Below are 21,522 nucleotides of genomic sequence, written 5' to 3'. Positions count from 1 at the left end.
GCTTCTTCAACATTTATCTTCTTTGGGGATTGTAGGAACTGTTCTTAAATGATTCACTTCTTTTCTGGAGCATTGTTCTTTTGCAGTCATCCAATCTATATCTACTATTACTTCTCATGCACTTTGATGTGGGGTTCCTCAGGGTTTGGTTCTTTCATCTTTTCATAGTAATATAGTAAGATAAAGACTTGAATGGTTCATCCAGTCTACCCAACAGTAACATTCATTCTCAGTTCTAGATTGCATCAACAATGAACTTGATGATATATACTTGATCATGGTTGTTCTTTGTTGTTTCTGAGACATAGACCGTAGAAGTCCACCCAGCTCTGTTCTAATGTTCCAACTACTGGAGATGCCGTCAAAGTCTATCTGAATCCATTTTATCATTTGTGGGACACAGACCATAAAAGTCTGCCCAGCATTGTCCTCGCATTCCAAATTACTGGAGTTTCTGTCGAAGCTCTCTGCAGCCCATCCTAAACAAGATCGCTGTATGTGGGACTCAGACCGTAAAAGCCAGTCCAGCATCGGCCTTAGCTGATACAGTTCTTTAAGTTTTGTTTTTTATACCATTCATTTTCTAATTAGAGATCCTCGGTGTTCATCCCATGCCATTTTGAATTCTGTCACAGTTTTTTTCTCCATCACCTCCCTTGGAAGGGCATTCCAGGCATCAACCATCCTCTCCGTGAAAAAGAATTTTCTGACATTTTTCCTAAGTCTACCACCATGCAACCACAATTCATGTCCTCTAGTTTTACCATTTCCCCTTCTGTGGAAAATGCTTGTTTCTATATTAATACCTTTCAAGTATTTAAATGTCTGTCCTTGTCCCTCCTCTCTTCTAGGGTAAAACATATTCAGGTCTTCCGGTCTCTTCTCATATAAGCCACATTGAGCCTGCAAATAGGTGGGAAAATGTGGGATACAAATGTAACAAATTCTGTCTTTTGGCGCAATCCCCATTTCTTTTTTGTCGCCTTCCTCTGGACCGCTTCTAGTCTTCTTACATCTTTAGCAAGATATGGCCTCCAAAACTGAACAAAATACTCCAGGTGGGGCTTCACCAACGACTTGTACAGGGGCATCAACATCTCCTTTTTTCTGCTGGTTACACCTCTGTGTATACAGCCAAGCATCCTTCTGGCTACAGCCGCCGCCTTGTCACATTGTTTTGTGGCTTTCATATCCTCAGATGCTGTCATTCCAAGGTCCCTCACCATCTAACACATATGTATCGCTTGGATTTCTACTCCTTAAGTACATCTCTCTGCACATCTTTGCATTGAATTTTAATTGCCCAACCTTAGACCATTCTTCTAACTTTTGCAGATCCTTTTTCATGTTTTCCACTTTCTCCAGGGTGTCAACTCTTATAAATCTTGGTATGATCCGCAAAAAGACAAACCTTAGCTTCTGATCCTTCAGCAATGTCGCTGACAAATATACTAAACAGAATCAGCCCCAGCACTGATCCTTGAGGCACTCCACTAATCACCTTTCCTTCCTCCAAGCCCAAAGACAGCCCTTCTCTTTTTAATCTTTTTGTCAGCCCGCTGGCATTGCTTATCCAGACCTTTGGCATTAGTAGTTATTCTTATGCCGATTACTTTCTTTTGGTTTATTATATTGATCCAATGTCCATCAATTTAGGACTACTTCAGAATTGCTTGTGGGAGGTAGCAATTTTGCTAAAGGAGCATCATCTGGTTCTCAATCCTGAGAAGACAGTGCTTGTTGGATCATGAGTTCCTCTTCTTTTCCTTCTTTAGTGCCTCTGCTTTTTGACAAAAAGGTTACACCTGTCATTTCTTTTAGATAGCTTGGATTAGAGAGGTGTGGTAGCCGTGTTAGTCCACTTTTAAAGGTAATCAATAGAAATCAAACAAAATAAAACATGGAAAAGAAAATAAGATACCTTTTTTATTGGACAAAACTTAATACATTTCTTGATTAGCTTTCGAAGGTTGCCCTTCTTCGTCAGATCGGAAATAAGCAAATGTGGTAGATGACAGTATATATAAGTAAAACATCCAAGCATTTCATTGACAGTCTAACAGGGTGGGGATGGGTAGGAGGTATGCATGGGAATATCAAAGCATTTCAGAGATAGTCTAACAGGAGGGGGGTGGCTTGTCCTCCTTTCCTGAGGTCACTGATGAAGAAACATCACATCTTCTCTCCTCCTCAAAACGAACTACCTGCTCCTCTGATCCCATTCCTACCCACCTTCTTAACATTATCTCTCCTGCTCTCACCCCTTTTATCTGTCATATCCTCAATCTCTGTCTTTCCACTGCGACCTTTCCTGATGCCTTCAAACATGCTGTGGTCACACCGCTCCTGAAGAAGCCTTCGCTTGACCCTACCTGTCCTTCCAACTATCGTCCCATCTCCCTCCTCCCCTTCCTTTCCAAGTTACTTGAACGCGCCGTTCACCGCCGCTGTCTTGACTTTCTCTCATCTCATGCTGTTCTTGACCCACTCCAATCTGACTTTTGCCCTCTTCATTCAACTGAAACTGCACTTGCAAAAGTTTCCAACGACCTGTTCCTAGCCAAATCCAAAGGTCTCTATTCTATCCTCATCCTTCTCGATCTATCCGCCGCTTTTGACACTGTTGATCATAGCTTACTTCTTGATACGCTGTCTTCATTTGGATTCCAGGGCTCTGTTCTTTCCTGGTTCTCCTCCTACCTCTCGCTTCGCACTTTTAGTGTACACTCTGGTGGATCCTCTTCTACTTCTATCCCTCTACCAATCGGTATACCTCAGGGTTCTGTTCTTGGTTCTCTCCTGTTCTCCATCTACACTTCTTCCCTTGGCTCTCTGATATCATCTCATGGCTTTCAATACCATCTCTATGCTGATGACTCCCAAATTTACCTCTCTACCCCTGAAATCTCAACCAACATCCAGTCCAAGGTTTCAGCCTGCCTATCTGACATAGCTGCCTGGATGTCCCAACGTCATCTAAAACTTAACATGGCCAAAACTGAGCTTCTCATCTTTCCCCCTAAGCCTACCTCTCCCTGCCTCATCAGCTCATAACCTTGGGGTCATCTTTCCTCTCTCACCTTCTCTGCTCATATTCAACAGATTGACAAAACCTGTTGTTTCTTTCTCTATAACATTAGCAAAATCCGTCCCTTCATCTCTGAACACTCTACCAGAACCTTTATCCACACTCTTATCACCTCTCGTCTTGATTATTGTAACCTGCTTCTCACCGGTTTCCCTCTTAGCCATCTCTCTCCTCTTCAATCAGTCCAAAACTCTGCTGCGCGACTCATTCTCCGCCAAAGTCGCTATACTCACGTTAGCCCCCTCCTTAAGTCACTTCACTGGCTCCCTATCCGTTTCCGTATTCAGTTCAAGCTTCTCTTATTGACCTATAAGTGTATCCACTCTGCTGCTCCCCAGTACCTCTCCACTCTCATCTCTCTCTACACCCCCCCTTGTGTACTCCGTTCTGTAGATAAATCTCTCATATCCTCCCTTTCTCCTCTACTGCTAATTCTAGACTCCGTTCCTTTTATCTTGCTGCACCCCACGCCTGGAATAGACTTCCCGAGCCTGTGCGTCTAGCCCCGTCTTTGGCCGTTTTCAAGTCCAAACTTAAAGCCCACCTCTTTACCACTGCTTTTGACTCCTAACCACTTCTCACCTGCCCTGTCCTTAACCTCACCTATTTTTCCCTTAACCTTAATTGTTCTGTCTGTTTGCCTGTCTTATCTAGATTGTAAGCTCTTCGAGCAGGGACTGTCTTTTTGTGTTTGGTGTACAGCGCTGCGTATGCCTTGTAGTGCTATAGAAATGATAAATAGTAGTAGTAGGAGGAGGGTGATAAACAGAGCAATACAACTTTATGGTTTATAATGGGCTAGAAAACCCAGATCTTTGTTAAGTCCTGTCTGTTGGGTGTCAAAATATTCAATAATTCTGACTTCAAAGGTCTTACGTTCCTGTATTGTTTTTTAAGTTACCTTTCAGGATTCTTACTATGAAGTCAGCTTGAAAAAATTATTGACTCTGATCAGTCCTTTACACCGCAAATATCTCAGGTTATGAAAATTGGTTTCTTTTTTTCTCTGTCGTCTCAGGTTTGTTTGTAGTTCTGTAGATACAGCTTCACTCTGTTCTTTGTTGTACGCATACGTTAATTCTCACTATGAGTATTGCAATTCCATCTATGCAGGTGTTACTAAGGCTAATTTAAAACATCTTCAAACTCTTCAAAACACTGTGGCCCATATAATCTGTCATGGAAAATGTTATTGTGTTTCTCCACTGTTGCAGTGTCTTCATTGGTTACCTATTGAGTTTTGAATAAAATATAAGATTCTTGCAATGACACACAAAATTGTGCACACTGCTACCCCTTCCTACTTGTCCTGTTTGATTCTTCCCTACACTCCTGTATCGTTCATTTACTTATGGATAATAGGCTTGTTATACCTCACCCTTCTAAGACATGATGGGACTCTACTTGGTCGTCAGCTTTTTTTTTTCTTGCACTTGTCCTCTGGAACTCGCTTCCCAAGTATTTAAGGTTAGATGACTCATACTTCTTTCCGAGCATCCTTGAAAAACTATTTTTTCATGCTGGCTTCTGGACTGTAATGTCCTTTCTGGTTGGATTTCTGTAACAGGGGGAGGAAGTGCAAAACAATTTATAAATGACTGCTCTATGCAAGCTGGATGCCTGTGTACTATTTGGCTGGTCTTGCGTTGTGCTTTCCTATCTATTTTATGGCGTTCCTTTTAATTTAGTTCTGCTTTATGTTTATTTTTACGTATTGTAAACTGTTGAATTTGCATGCAAAGAGAAGCAGTATAGCAAACTCAAGAGCATTAATTAGTCTGGAAAAATAACGTTTATTATAGGAATTGGGAGCATTGACATTACATAATATCAATGGATGTTTATTGACAGTCATTCTTACCACTATAAAATAACATTCCAGCCCCTGAATGACTGAATGGAGTTTGAATGTCCAGGGATTTCCTAAAGAGGATAAGAACCCCTGCTTTCCTCTGGGAAGCTGGGAACTCCACCAGGGAGCCCACCCACCACTTCTGAAACTTTTGATGTTCTTCCGAGGAGAGATGGGTTTCTTGTAATAGTGCAATATCTGTTTTATGTTGATGGAGAAATTGCAATATTTTTTGCCTTTTAATGGGAGATGCCACCCTCCCTACATTCCAAGGTATTTGAAGAGGGCTTATTTACCAAACCCATGGCTACTAATACCAGAAAATAATTATCACCACACCATTGTGAAGCGCCCCCCCCCCCCCCAGCCCCAGGCCTTCCCACCTCTAATAAGGCAAACATAGTCCCTTCACCTCGAGATGTCCCCCACACAGAAAGAAAAAAACAAACAAACCAGAAACACTTCCTACAACCCCTGCATTCAATCCCTCACCAAAAAAACCTTCCTCTATCAATCAAAGACCACCCACCTGGTGTCTTCATCCCTGAGGACTGCACCCCCCCCTTAAGAAAATAAAATCGACATCGACCTCCATGTCCCATACTCATTCAACATCTAATACACCCCTGAAACAGCAACCAACACATAAACGCAACCTTCCCTGCTAGCCCCGTACAGATATATAATCTTAAGACATATGCCAAGAGGCAAATCGAACTTGTGCCCAACAAATGAATAAGTTAGTACTCCAGAAATCATAACAGGTCACATGTCCCACAAGTCTAACAGTCCGCAGGCATCAAACAGAAAAACAGGATAGTCAAGGCTGGAAACTCGGGTGTCAGGCTAACCAGTACTCCAGACATCCCCCATGAACATGTGCTGCATCACCGCAGGACTGTTACCAGGACCAACAAGAAACATATGAAAACTCCTGTCACCTCTTGTCAAAGAGGGGAGGAGGGTGTTAATTTAGCCACAAACTGTGTAGCCTCCAAGACAGAATCAAAAGAGTGCATAATACCATTATGGAAAATTTGCATCTTCGCAGGATAAGCCAAAGTAAAATAGATATGCTGTTTTATTAAATTGGTGCAGATGGGAGCAGAAACCTTTCTTGCTGATGAAACAGCTGCAGAATAATCCTGGAAACAAAGAATGTCCTTCCCCTTGTAGTTCAGCTGCTTTCCACTGATCTACAATCCCTAAGAATGCCCACTTTATGGACATAGTTGAGCAGTTTAAGAATAACCACATGTGGCTTGGCGGCTGGATCCCGTCGATGTCCCAAATGATGGACTCTTTCAGTCCGCAGTGGGCCACTGTTGCGCAGAAAAGAGAGTGATTTTGTAATCCATGCTTCCAAAAATGCCCTCAGATCGGACTCTGGGAGCACTTCAGGTATACTGTCCAAGTGGAGATTATTTCTCCGAGAGCGGTTTTCCAGCTTGTCCAATATTTTTTCCAGGCTCCAAAGTTTAGTGGCCACCTGGTGCTGCCGGTTTTGTAAAGCTCGCACCATGACCTAAACGTCTCTTACCGTCTTCTGCATCACCTGGAAATCTCTGGTGAGGGTAGTAAAATTAGATTCTATGGGATCTAATTTATCCAGTATGTGCTGAAATTCATTCATTCATTATACTTTCTGTACTGCCTTTTCTAACCGGCAGACCAAGGCGGTGCCAATCTAAATACAATTTGCAATGGTTCAAGAGTAATGAAAAGAACTACAATGGTTGAAAGGAAAGAAAAAGCTCAGGCCCACAAAGATCGTACTTTACAAGGGAGGGAGAAAAAGGGGAAGGACTTAGGCAAGGGCAAGATGGTCAGTAGATGTAGAAAAGGGTACAAAAAGGTCAATCTAGCAGCCCTAACATACTTCAATGGTCATTGAAACCTGAGTGAAAAGCCATTAGAAAGATCTTAAATTGCTTCAAGGATGGTTCGACACAAGTAGAAAGGGAAGGTGCAGCAAAAAAAGAAGGCCTGGTACTCAGTGGATTCGAGACTGGCCTGGTGTTAGACTTGCTGCCCACATTCTCCACGAATTAATATGTTACAAGAAATTCTACCCACTTCTCCAGCTTATTGATATGTTGGAAGAAATGATTTATTTTGGGGAAAATAGCTCGAGAGCAACTCGCTACTGTTTATAATTTAAGAGCAAGCGCTGTATTTATAAGTTTTAGGATATTAATTTCTCCACCAATCACCAGAGGTGATAATTGCAATAAATTAAATATATTAAGTATATATATATTCAGAACACAAAGAGACCATATTTTTAGCTTCAAAAAGATTGATTTAATATACAATTTCACACGAGAGGTAGGTTTTTAAGAGGAATCTTTACAGGTAATCTGTGCATAAAATAGAACAAAGTAGCAGCTAGATCAACTTACAAGTCCTTGTTACAAGCATGCTGTGGTCCAGCTTATTGATGAGCACATGTTTCAGGAGCAAGGCATCAGCAGATGAAGAGGATCTGACTTGCTGGCAGTTGATGAGAATCTGAGTTGTTTGCAGTGAAGAGAATCTTGCTTGCAGTTGAAGAGAATCTGAGTCTTGGGAAACAGCTTGTCCTTTTATATCTTGCAATCTGCAGGAGCATATGCCATGTGGATCTTTGTCCTGATTTCCTGGTTTCCACACGACCCCTGAGCATTTGCAAAGCATTGTGGTATCTTGGTCTGCACACGACCCCTGAGTTGGTCCCATGTCTTATGACATCACGAGACTTACAGTCTGGACTTTGCTGGCAAATGTCTTTTGATGTCCTGTTCAGTCTCTGGGGCAGATACACATTACAAGTCCTTCCTTTCTGCACATGTCTGGAAGCTGATGGGAGGGGCAGGTATACCTTTGACAAGCAAATGTCCTGTTTATGGTTCCCCTGAGTTTCTTTGTTTTATTCAGGTGTCCACCTTAGTCCATCTTTTTGTTAGGTGGGAGGGCAGAGGAAGCTCTTTTGTGTTTGTTAAGTGTTTGTAGTTAACTTATTCCTGCTCTCAGAAGCTCCCAGAAAAAGGAATGGAGAGAGAGAGGCTTGAAATAAAACTATTCTCTCTGCTGCTGTGTCAAATATATATTTTTAAAAGATACACAAATATATTGCTGTATATATATCCAGCAAATATGCTACATATTTCAGTAATAAACTGATACCGTTACATTCCCTCTCTTGGCTCCGAGTGAAAATAAATTTTTAATATATTGGAATGAGGAGCCATAAAATGAACTATAAAAGCTAAAATTAAAAAAAACAACTCTAACTTAGTACAGTAGCATAATTTCAAAGGAACAATAGCAAAGGTACTGAACTGTTTACATGGGCATGTGTATTTGAAGAGGTGAATCTTTTAATAATGGACATTGAACAGACTGGGCCGTGCAGGTATTTTCCTGCCGTCATCTACTATGTCACATCACTATGAATCTTGGAATATGTCCTTAGCTGGAATATGACTGTTATAAGCAAAAGACTCATCATTATTACTTTTGTTTACTCATGACTTACATTTAGGTAGCTAGGGTTACGTTTTCTGTGGTCAGTTTCATTAGGCTTCCGTTCAGTCAGGTGGCAGAGTATGGCTTTGCTCTGGTTTAAAATAGGATTGCAAGTACACCTTATATGACTTCAGCCACACAAGCGTCATTTTGCTCTATTTCCAGAGACCACCTCTGTTTGTGTCACCTGCTCAGGGGCATAGGCTGCTCCCAAGTTTGTGCCACAGGATATCTTACCCAGTATGCTAGCCAAAATCAATAGCATGAGAGTGCGCAATTGACCAATTTACCACCGCAATGGGGTGGAACAATCTATTCAGTCATATTTTCAGCATTTGACATTCCAAGGAAAAATATTCTATGAATGTTTCCTAACACTGTGAATGTTTCCCTATATTCTCTATTTCAGAGGCTAACTGAGGTATTCACAGCAGTGATAAGCAAGAGTGTAAATGTGGAGCTATTATACTACTGTTTCATTAGAAACAAGAAAGACATATGTAGGCAATTATAATAATTTCCTAGGTTACTATTACACACAAAATAATTATTCTATCAATCCTATGCAATAATATTTACTTAATCATTGACCAAATTAAAAAAAAACAGAGTCATGGTATAGTGCCATGAACTACCTTTCAGAGAGAAACTTTTTATTTTTCAGAGAGAAACCTTTTATGGGTAATGAGTGTGGTAAAAGGTTACCATATTTATCTGCTTTAGCAGTGTTTAATGTAGCACTTTAATAGACAATACTCATGTGTTTAATGTTGTAAAGAATTTAGAAAAGATATGTTAATTTTACTTTGCACACAGCCAATATTTCATTCCAGGGAGAGACCATCCAGCTTATAATCGAACGAGAAAAACGCCCAAGTTCCGACCTAAATCGGGAGATGGGCGTTTATCTCACAAAAACGAATAAAGCGGTATAATCGAAAGCCGATTTTGGACGTTTTCAACTGCACTCCGTCGCGGATGCGGACAAAGTTGATGGGGGCGTGTCAGAGGTGTGGCGAAGGCGGAACTGGGGCGTGGTTATCTGCCGAACAGAGATGGGCGCATTTCACAGATAATGGGACAAAAGTATGCGTTTTTAGCTAGAATTTAGGGCACTTTTCCTGGACCCTGTTTTTTCACGAATAAGGCCCCAAAAAGTGCCCTAAATGACCAGATGACCACTGGAGAGAATCGGGGATGACCTCCCCTGACTCCCCCAGTGGTCATAAACCCCCTCCCACCTCAAAAAATGATGTTTCACAACTTTTTATTTTGACCCTCAAATGTCATACCCACCTCCCTGGCAGCAGTATGCAGGTCCCTGGAGCAGTTGTTAGGGGGTGCAGTGGACCTCAGGCAGGTGGACCCAGGCCCATCCCCCCCCTACCTGTTACAATTGTGCTGCTTAATGCTTAGTCGTCCAACCCCCCCCCGAACCCACTGTACCCACATGTAGGTGCCCCCCTTCACTCCTTAGGGCTATAGTAATGGTGTAGACTTGTGGGCAGTGGGTTTTGAGGGGGATTTGGGGGGCTCTACACACAAGGGAAGGGTGCTATGCACCTGGGAGCTCTTTTACCTTTTGTTCTGTTTTGTAAAAGTGCCCCCTAGGGTGCCTGGTTGGTGTCCTGGCATGTTAGGGGGACCAGTGCACTACGACTCCTGGCCCCTCCCACGAACAAATGCCTTGGATTTATTCGTTTTTGAGCTGGGCGATTTCATTGTCCATTATCGCTGAAAAGCAAAAACGCCCAGCTCACAACTTGGCGAATAAAACATGGACGTCTAATTTTTTCGAAAATACGCTTGGGTCCGCCCCTTCACGGACCCGTTCTCGGAGATAAACGCCCATGGAGATAGGCGTTTCTGTTCGATTATGCCCCTCTATGTGTGCGTTCTGGCTGTAATGTAGAATAAACTAAAAAGGTCAGAAACATTCCCTGTACTGATTGTACCTAATAGATCATGTAAAGAGAAACCTTCGCTCATATTTTCAAATATATACATGTGAATATATAACCTTAGATAGCAATTAGTAGAACTTATTATACGTGAGCCATAGCTTGAATGATTCTTTTCTATAGCTTGCCTGCCAGTGAAAATGGTCTCTCTTTTTTTTCTTTCTTGGACAATGTGAACTAATGGAGGGACTGTTAGTAGGGAGGGTCTATGAATGTCTGTGTATAATTTCTTGATACCCCATAACATAAAACAAACATGTAACATGGAGACCACATAACAAACAAACAAAGAACTCTATTAGGCCTTTAGGTCTCCGATCGTCCATTCCAGATCCAGGATTGAGCTTAACCTGCAAATAAAGCACAAGAACACAAAAGCAACGTACGCAGCATCCATCTTGGATTTGCCAAAGCATTTTCATTCATTTAGAACTAAGCAACAATTAGCAAAATTAATAAAGCACCAAAAGCATCATCTGTGGCATCCATTTGGATTACCACAGCAGTTTCATTTACTATCTCATAAGTAGAACAACATAGATCTGTTTATTTTTAAAATATCCTAGCACCATAAAAATATTAATCTCGTAAGTAGAACAGAATCAGATCTATTTATTTAGAAGAGTATCTGAGATAGCCATGTATGTATTCATTACTAGCGCCATAAAAATAAGCAACAATTAGCAAAATTAATAAAGCACCAAAGAGCACCAAGAGCAGCACCTGCGGCATCCATCTGGATTACCACCGCAGTCTCATTCATTTAGAAATAAGCAACAATTAGCAAAATTATATATGGTTTTTATCTCAAGTAGAACAGCATAGATCCGTGTATTTTTAAAATATAAGTAGAACAGGATCGGATCTATTTATTTAGAAATATATCTGAGATAGCCATATATATATTAGTTACTAGCACCATTAAATCTTAGATTTAATCTTAGATTTACACTCGAACTCTGAAAAAGACAGAAAAACATATTATACATTAATTTAGCAGGTCACATGGCTCTCCGGTTCTGGTGGGGGGGGGGGGATCCCTCTCTTGTTCACAGTTCCTTCCCATAATCTTATATCATTGTATGCGAGCAGCAGCGTGCAGTGCAGACAGGCTTTACTTTCTTAAGCTTTAGTTTCTTTTCTATAAAAATAAGCATATCTTGTTAATTCACATTAAAGCACAATATTAAGTTTCAGCTCCAGCGGGAGTTACCTATTATAAGGAGGCATTTTTAAAACTTCTTACCCAGTATTTTAGTTTCAACTCCAGTGGGAGTCACTCATCAGAAAAAAGACATGTCTAAATCCTTATACAATATTATATCAAAAACAAATTACAACAGCATGGTATCATAGAGAGACATTTTAAATCTGACTTATTGCACAGAGACATTACTAAATCTTATACATTCAAAAGAATAATAGAAGCTATATTTTTAATTAAAAGAACAATAAAAGCTACATTTTAAATTCTTTTCAGTGTTACAAAGGGTTAATAGCAAAACTTTTTCTATTTTCCGGTCCAACATATTTTAAAAATTAGCACCTGGATTTCCCTGCCATCTGCAGAGTGGGTCATGCTGTGGAGAAGTCCAGTCCAGGCTGGATGCATCTCCTCATGTTTCTAGGAATTAATCTGCAGGAAGGGCTGACAGAATGTCAGTTTCTGGTCCAGCAGGACCTGCAGTTATAAGTTTCTGTTTATCTGGTGGCAAATTTCTCTTTTTATTGTTAGCTATCTGCAATATCTGCAAGGCTACATGAGAGTTTAAAATGTCACATGCTTGCTGGCGGTTTTCAGTAGCTACATACTGAGGAGCTGATTTCTTTATTAGAGGTTCCCTTCTATGGGAGCTTAGATCAGAATGCAGCCCAGGTGGTGCATCTGTGTGCTGAGGAGCTGAATCATGAGCATTTAAATTAGACTGCAGAACAGGTTGTGCATATATGTGCTGAGGTTTTGGATGCTGTGAGGGGGTCTGAGAACTAATGGTTCTAGTTAAACCTCCTGCTACAGGTGAGGACTGTGATACTGTTACCACAGCTGAAACATGCATGGCTGTAGCTGTATTTGGGTCTGGAGGAGCACATGGGAGACCCGTAATGGCTGACCCCTGCAAATGTGAATCCTGTACATGATCAATATTCTCATCTATATGTGGCGTTTGCAGTATTAATTCTCTGATTAAATGCTTCAAGTCTGGAACCTGGCTAGCCTGCATTTCTAAAGCTAGAATTTGGGCTTTCATTTTATTTTCCTGAGCTGCCTGGCTTTGTACCTGCATTCTAAGGGCGTCTAATTGATCATTTAAGCAACTAACCATTGTGATTAGAAAATCCTTTTCTGTGTTTACCTGCATGCATTCTCTCTCTTTGGCCAGTAACTTCTCATTCAATTCTGCATGTTCTTTTAAGGCTTTCTTACACATGGTCCACATTAACCAAGTGCATGCAGAAACTCTCTTGCTCCCTTCTTTAATTGAATATAAATCAATATCAGAGGGGGTGGAAATATCATCAGTTACATTATGGGTCCAAGGATTAGGGCCAGAGGATTCTATGCATTGCTTAGGCAAAGTGGGGTTATCTATGTCCTTCTCAAAAGAAACTGCAAAATTGTTTTTTATTTTATGCCAGAGCATGCCTAAAGATTTGATTATGAGATACATAAAGTACATGAGTGCATAAGTACCTAAATAAGACCAAACATCCATCCAGCACAGCATTCTGAATGCATGAAAACCTTATCAATTCATCAATCGGAAATTTAATTAATGAAATCTGATACTCAGTTCTCTATAAAGCAGCAAAATAATTTAAGAACACTGCTATTTTGGCACAATATTCCTGCGCGCAATTCTCCACCAATTAATATGTTAGACTTGCTGCCCACATTCTCCACGAATTAATATGTTACAAGAAATTCTACCTACTTCTCCAGCTTATTGATATGTTGGAAGAAATGATTTATTTTGGGGAAAATAGCTCGAGAGCAACTCGCTACTGTTTATAATTTAAGAGCAAGCGCTGTATTTATAAGTTTTAGGATATTAATTTCTCCACCAATCACCAGAGGTGATAATTGCAATAAATTAAATATATTAAGTATATATATATTCAGAACACAAAGAGACCATATTTTTAGCTTCAAAAAGATTGATTTAATATACAATTTCACACGAGAGGTAGGTTTTTAAGAGGAATCTTTACAGGTAATCTGTGCATAAAATAGAACAAAGTAGCAGCTAGATCAACTTACAAGTCCTTGTTACAAGCATGCTGTGGTCCAGCTTATTGATGAGCACATGTTTCAGGAGCAAGGCATCAGCAGATGAAGAGGATCTGACTTGCTGGCAGTTGATGAGAATCTGAGTTGTTTGCAGTGAAGAGAATCTTGCTTGCAGTTGAAGAGAATCTGAGTCTTGGGAAACAGCTTGTCCTTTTATATCTTGCAATCTGCAGGAGCATATGCCATGTGGATCTTTGTCCTGATTTCCTGGATTCCACACGACCCCTGAGCATTTGCAAAGCATTGTGGTATCTTGGTCTGCACACGACCCCTGAGTTGGTCCCATGTCTTATGACATCACGAGACTTACAGTCTGGACTTTGCTGGCAAATGTCTTTTGATGTCCTGTTCAGTCTCTGGGGCAGATACACATTACAAGTCCTTCCTTTCTGCACATGTCTGGAAGCTGATGGGAGGGGCAGGTATACCTTTGACAAGCAAATGTCCTGTTTATGGTTCCCCTGAGTTTCTTTGTTTTATTCAGGTGTCCACCTTAGTCCATCTTTTTGTTAGGTGGGAGGGCAGAGGAAGCTCTTTTGTGTTTGTTAAGTGTTTGTAGTTAACTTATTCCTGCTCTCAGAAGCTCCCAGAAAAAGGAATGGAGAGAGAGAGGCTTGAAATAAAACTATTCTCTCTGCTGCTGTGTCAAATATATATTTTTAAAAGATACACAAATATATTGCTGTATATATATCCATAATACTATTGCTTTCGTGCTCTCTATAATTGATAATAATAAATGTAATCTCTGCACGTAAATCGTGTTCACACAGTCTTTTTCCTCTTTTAGTTATTTAATCTTTTAGACTTCAGATTTCACCGGTGTGTCTATTACATATCATAAACTACACCTCACCGCTATGTTTAAAAATAAACTGCGGGAATCCTCATTAGTCTTAAATGTTCTTAATTTTTTTACTTCTTTTTTACATGTTTTATAACCCTTAAACGTAGCACTTATCTTGTTTTCCGGTTTTTTCTACTGGTTACTAAGACGCTCTACAGTGCGCTTCTGTTTCGTCAATCCTTCGTCTGGAGCGATAACTTTAGTGTGCCAGTTCTTATGCCCTACGATAAAACATTTTATAATTGTTACTTCTTCTGCTGTGTTAACATTATTGTCTTATCTTTATAAATGCTCAAGTACTCACAGTTAGGTCTTCAAGCTGCTTAGTTTTTCGGACTTTTTTTATATATATATATTGCTCACAATGGCGCTGATCACATGCTTATATAGCGTCAGACGCCTAGCTGGCCTCTGCTTCCTGTAGCCTTTCCGAATGTTCGGGAAGCTATATCAATATCCGATCTTGTTTATAGAAGTCCGATCTTGTTTATAAAAAGACTTTCCATTCAATTTTATTATTTAACCCGATAGGTGTTAAAGATTCGAGTCTATAAATCCAACGTTGTTCTTTCTGCATCAATTTTCTGTTACGATCACCTCCTCGTATATCTGCTGGGACGTGATCTATTACCAGACATTGGTATTCCTTAAATTCGTGGTTCCTTTCTAAACTATGTTGTACTAACGGAGCTTCTTTCTTTTTAAATTTGAAATTATGTTTATGGTCACTCATTCTAGTTTTTAATGATCTTTTTGTCTTTCCCACATATAGTTTCTGACACGGGCAAATTAGAATGTATACGACATATGTGGATTCACAGTTAGTCTTGTGTCTTAGATCATATATCTTCTTATTTAATGGATTTTCAAATGAATTTGTCATTCTCATTATACCACAATATTTGCATTTTCCACACTTAGTGTGTCCTGTTGTGGTAGTTCCTAATTGTATCTGTTGTTCTTGAAGTAGTTCTTTTAAATTTTGATTTCGAGTGTAAGCTATTCTTAAATTATTATCTCTAAATGCTGGATGCATTTGCATAAGTTTCCAATTTTTCTTTATGCTATTTGCTATCTGATTATTACCGTGTGTGTATCGAAGTACACACGTTTGGATATCTGGATTAATCTTTTCCTTATCTTCCTTTTTTGATAATAATGTTTCCCTATGATTGCATTTAGCTCTTGTATATGCTTTGTTAATTGTATCTGTTGGATATCCCCTTTGCACAAATTTTTCTTTCAATGTTTTAGCTTGTTCTTTAAATGTATTTGTGTCTTTGCAAATTCTTCTATATCTCAATAGTTGCGCAATTGGTAAACTTTCTTTCATTCGCTGTGGGTGATTACTAGTGTAATGTAGTAATGTATTACGATCTGTAGGTTTGATATATATTGCGGTATCTAGTTCATTCTGGTGTTTAGAAATCTGAATGTCCAGGAAATTAATAGTAGTATCTGATGCTTGCATGGTGAAGGTGATATTTTCGTCTCTTTCATTTAACCAGTTTGTGAATTCTGTCAATGCTTCTGATGTTCCTTCCCATAGTGCAAACACATCATCAATATATCTGTGCCATTTTTTAAGGTATGCTTTCCATGGATTTTGAATCAACCACTTGTTTTCAAACTCTACCATGTATAAATTAGCGACTGAGGGAGCACATGTGGCTCCCATTGCTACTCCCTTTAGTTGTTTGTAGAACATACCATTAAATATAAAGAAATTATTGGACAGGGTTATTTCTGTCAATTTGACTAGAAACTCGGTAGGTATTTGATGTGGTCTATGTCTTGTAGTCAAATTTTGTTCAACTATTTTCAAGCATGATTCTAATGGTAACGAAGTATATAATGAAACTACATCCAAAGTCACTAATATAGTGGAATCCGTAATATTATGTATCTCTGCCAGTATATTTAGAAAATGGGTGCTATCTTGTATGTAGGATTTGCTTTTTTTGACTATTGGTTGTAAAAACCAGTCCACATATTGGGATAATGGTTCTAAGATGGAATTTTTGGAAGCCACAATTGGTCTTCCTGGAGGGGTCTGTGCGTTTTTGTGTATTTTAGGTACTGTATAAAATAATGGTACCTTAGGATGGATTTTATTTAAAAAAACCATCTCTTTCCTCGTGAGGAAGCCAGCCTCGATTCCTTCCAATACTGTTTCTTTAATGGTGTTCTGTAATTTTTCTGTAGGATCTTCCTTAAGTTGTTTGTAAGTCTGGGTGTCTGATAGTTGGTTTAATATTTCTTCATCGTAGTAATTTTTATCGAGTATTACTAAACCCCCTCCTTTATCCGCTCTTCTTATTATTATTTGTTTATCTTCTTGGAGAGACCATATCGCTTTTTCTTCCCCTTTTGTTAAGTTATACTGTGTATATTTTTTATTATTCGCGTTTTTTCTTACGTCATCCAAGACCACAGTTTGGAATGCTTTTACCAAAGGATCTAGTTGTCCGGGGGGGTTCCATGTCGATTTATTCTTTTTGATAGATCTATCCGATATTTCTTCTTTTCCGTGAAAATATATTTTTAAATTTAGACCTCTGATGAAACGTTCTAAGTCTATTTGAAATTGAAAAAAATCAAATGGTTTGGTTGGTACGAAAGATAACCCTTTTTGTAATAGTTCAATTTCTTCTTCCGTTAATATGTGTTTAGATAAATTAAAAATTATTTGTTCCATTGGTCTTGGGATCGGGTTGACGGACGGTTCGCTGACTCTACTCTGTATATGCGTCCCCTTGGTCTTCTTCTGTAGCTCCTTCCTCTGTCTAAAAAAGGTCATCTTGATTGTAATTCCTCTCCTGAGCTGACTGATGAAGATGTACCTGATTCAAATTGAACAGCTCTATAATTTTTATTTTTTCTTCTTCTACGAGAAGAAATATTAAACCAACTATCAGACACCCAGACTTACAAACAACTTAAGGAAGATCCTACAGAAAAATTACAGAACACCATTAAAGAAACAGTATTGGAAGGAATCGAGGCTGGCTTCCTCACGAGGAAAGAGATGGTTTTTTTTAAATAAAATCCATCCTAAGGTACCATTATTTTATACAGTACCTAAAATACACAAAAACGCACAGACCCCTCCAGGAAGACCAATTGTGGCTTCCAAAAATTCCATCTTAGAACCATTATCCCAATATGTGGACTGGTTTTTACAACCAATAGTCAAAAAAAGCAAATCCTACATACAAGATAGCACCCATTTTCTAAATATACTGGCAGAGATACATAATATTACGGATTCCACTATATTAGTGACTTTGGATGTAGTTTCATTATATACTTCGTTACCATTAGAATCATGCTTGAAAATAGTTGAACAAAATTTGACTACAAGACATAGACCACATCAAATACCTACCGAGTTTCTAGTCAAATTGACAGAAATAACCCTGTCCAATAATTTCTTTATATTTAATGGTATGTTCTACAAACAACTAAAGGGAGTAGCAATGGGAGCCACATGTGCTCCCTCAGTCGCTAATTTATACATGGTAGAGTTTGAAAACAAGTGGTTGATTCAAAATCCATGGAAAGCATACCTTAAAAAATGGCACAGATATATTGATGATGTGTTTGCACTATGGGAAGGAACATCAGAAGCATTGACAGAATTCACAAACTGGTTAAATGAAAGAGACGAAAATATCACCTTCACCATGCAAGCATCAGATACTACTATTAATTTCCTGGACATTCAGATTTCTAAACACCAGAATGAACTAGATACCGCAATATATATCAAACCTACAGATCGTAATACATTACTACATTACACTAGTAATCACCCACAGCGAATGAAAGAAAGTTTACCAATTGCGCAACTATTGAGATATAGAAGAATTTGCAAAGACACAAATACATTTAAAGAACAAGCTAAAACATTGAAAGAAAAATTTGTGCAAAGGGGATATCCAACAGATACAATTAACAAAGCATATACAAGAGCTAAATGCAATCATAGGGAAACATTATTATCAAAAAAGGAAGATAAGGAAAAGATTAATCCAGATATCCAAACGTGTGTACTTCGATACACACACGGTAATAATCAGATAGCAAATAGCATAAAGAAAAATTGGAAACTTATGCAAATGCATCCAGCATTTAGAGATAATAATTTAAGAATAGCTTACACTCGAAATCAAAATTTAAAAGAACTACTTCAAGAACAACAGATACAATTAGGAACTACCACAACAGGACACACTAAGTGTGGAAAATGCAAATATTGTGGTATAATGAGAATGACAAATTCATTTGAAAATCCATTAAATAAGAAGATATATGATCTAAGACACAAGACTAACTGTGAATCCACATATGTCGTATACATTCTAATTTGCCCGTGTCAGAAACTATATGTGGGAAAGACAAAAAGATCATTAAAAACTAGAATGAGTGACCATAAACATAATTTCAAATTTAAAAAGAAAGAAGCTCCGTTAGTACAACATAGTTTAGAAAGGAACCACGAATTTAAGGAATACCAATGTCTGGTAATAGATCACGTCCCAGCAGATATACGAGGAGGTGATCGTAACAGAAAATTGATGCAGAAAGAACAACGTTGGATTTATAGACTCGAATCTTTAACACCTATCGGGTTAAATAATAAAATTGGATGGAAAGTCTTTTTATAAACAAGATCGGACTTCTATAAACAAGATCGGATATTGATATAGCTTCCCGAACATTCGGAAAGGCTACAGGAAGCAGAGGCCAGCTAGGCGTCTGACGCTATATAAGCATGTGATCAGCGCCATTGTGAGCAATATATATATATAAAAAAAGTCCGAAAAACTAAGCAGCTTGAAGACCTAACTGTGAGTACTTGAGCATTTATAAAGATAAGACAATAATGTTAACACAGCAGAAGAAGTAACAATTATAAAATGTTTTATCGTAGGGCATAAGAACTGGCACACTAAAGTTATCGCTCCAGACGAAGGATTGACGAAACAGAAGCGCACTGTAGAGCGTCTTAGTAACCAGTAGAAAAAACCGGAAAACAAGATAAGTGCTACGTTTAAGGGTTATAAAACATGTAAAAAAGAAGTAAAAAAATTAAGAACATTTAAGACTAATGAGGATTCCCGCAGTTTATTTTTAAACATAGCGGTGAGGTGTAGTTTATGATATGTAATAGACACACCGGTGAAATCTGAAGTCTAAAAGATTAAATAACTAAAAGAGGAAAAAGACTGTGTGAACACGATTTACGTGCAGAGATTACATTTATTATTATCTATTGTATATATATCCAGCAAATATGCTACATATTTCAGTAATAAACTGATACCGTTACACTGGGACAACCAAAAGGTGATCATTAAGGGACTGAAGTGCGTGGGATGGCGAATAAGGATTGGTGAGTGCAGATAGATAGTCGGGAAGACCAAACCAGATGGCTTTGAAAGCAAGTAACAGTGTCTTATAAATGAGTAGTTGCTCATCTGGAAGCCAATGGTGTTTATGGAGTAGCGGTGAAACGTGATCATATCAATGGGCATGACATAGGAGGTGTGTGACTGTGTTTTAAAGAGTCTGTAGCTTTCGTAAACGTGAGGGCAGCCTATATAAATGATGTTGCAATAGTCCATTCTAGAGGTTAGTAGGGAAACAAGTGAGTGAAGGGAGTCATGGTCAAAATATCGTCTAATAGAGTGTAATTGTCTTAAGCTAGTAAAACCAGATTAGCATACAGCTGAGATTTGTTGAGAGAAGGAAAGTTGTTTCACAATAGAAGATTCCATAGTGTTCACCTCCGCTATTATTTGTGCAGCCCACTCAGAGCTGGGAGACGATGGTGTGCTCTTCTCCGCAGTTTTTGTGTCAGTCATGTGGCCCTTAGGTCCTTTTTGGTAAGTTTTGAGGCCATCCAAACGCTAAGACTGCACCAAATCAGTATATGGGGTGCAAAGGTGGGAGGATTATTCGATCAAAAGTCAACAAGGGACTGATGCTGGCAATGAAGTGCAGATTAAAATTGGGTGAGCTGGAGCTCTCAGACCTCTGTCCTCACTCCACCATTACCCGACTGGAAGTGCCCTTTGTGACTTGCTTAATATTTTGTAGCTGTTTGCTTAAGAGTTGTATAAAAATGTACTAATAGTAATAGTATTTCTAGTATTATCAACTGTTTCTTTGTGTGCCCATACTGTTTTAACCTTGTAACTTTGTTGTAGGAGGGTAAGCTAGTGGAGAGAGACCCTTCAGCATGGGAGTTGCAGGGAGACCCCACAGTTCTCATCACACTAGCTCACATCTTCAATCATTTTTCCCCTTTGATGGTAAGTGCCTTTCATTTGTAAGTGGGAGAATGGTGTAAGAAATTTTGAAGTTCAGCACAACACAAGTGTTGGTGACTTCATGAGGATCAGGGGTGTCCAACCTCTGCCCTCGCCAAGTCAGGTTTTCAGGATTTCCACAATGGATATGCATGAGATTTATTTGCCATACAATGGAAGCACTTCATGCAACTAGATCTCGTGCATATTCATTGAGGAAATCCTGAAAACCTGACTTGATTGTGGCCCTTGAGGACCGAGCTGGGACACCCCTGATGTAGATACTATTGACTGAACAAAGTTTCCCTGTTTTGTTTGTCGTAGTACAAAAGAACCAATAAACAGGGCTATCTCTGCTACTGGGTGGACCAGCTATCCACCTAGAATAGAGGTATTTCCTTATTGTTTGGGGGGGGGGGGGAGGGGGGTTGTTGCAGCAGCAGCAGCAGCATAGTGCTAGCACAGCTGCAGACTTTTGAGTACCCATACATGTTTATGCCTAGCTGCATTCCACCTCCTCCAAAAAGGAGGAAGAGGTTGCTGTAGGCCTGGACCACAATCAGTACTCAAGGGCCCTGCACTATGTTTCCTTCTCGTGCAAAGAATGTAGGTAGAACAGTGGTTCTCAAACTTGACCTGGGGGGGTGGGGTCCCCAGCCAG

General features: G+C 39.3%; 1 protein-coding gene across 3 annotated transcripts in view; it reads left to right on the top strand.

Annotated features, from left to right (window-relative positions):
• The window catches only part of RNF123 (ring finger protein 123), a 594,888-nt gene that overhangs the window by 170,957 nt on the left and 402,409 nt on the right, over positions 1-21,522 (top strand). For all 3 annotated transcript variants that reach the window (XM_030205297.1, XM_030205296.1, XM_030205298.1), the window contains exon 12: positions 20,760-20,864. In XM_030205297.1, the coding sequence (XP_030061157.1) occupies positions 20,760-20,864 (105 nt within the window). The remainder of the gene's footprint in view (positions 1-20,759; positions 20,865-21,522) is intronic.

The sequence above is a fragment of the Microcaecilia unicolor genome, chromosome 6, assembly GCF_901765095.1.
Source record: "Microcaecilia unicolor chromosome 6, aMicUni1.1, whole genome shotgun sequence".
NCBI lineage: Eukaryota > Metazoa > Chordata > Amphibia > Gymnophiona > Siphonopidae > Microcaecilia > Microcaecilia unicolor.
The sequence above is the reverse complement of the archived record's forward strand: the minus strand, read 5'-3'. Positions and strand labels throughout refer to the sequence as shown.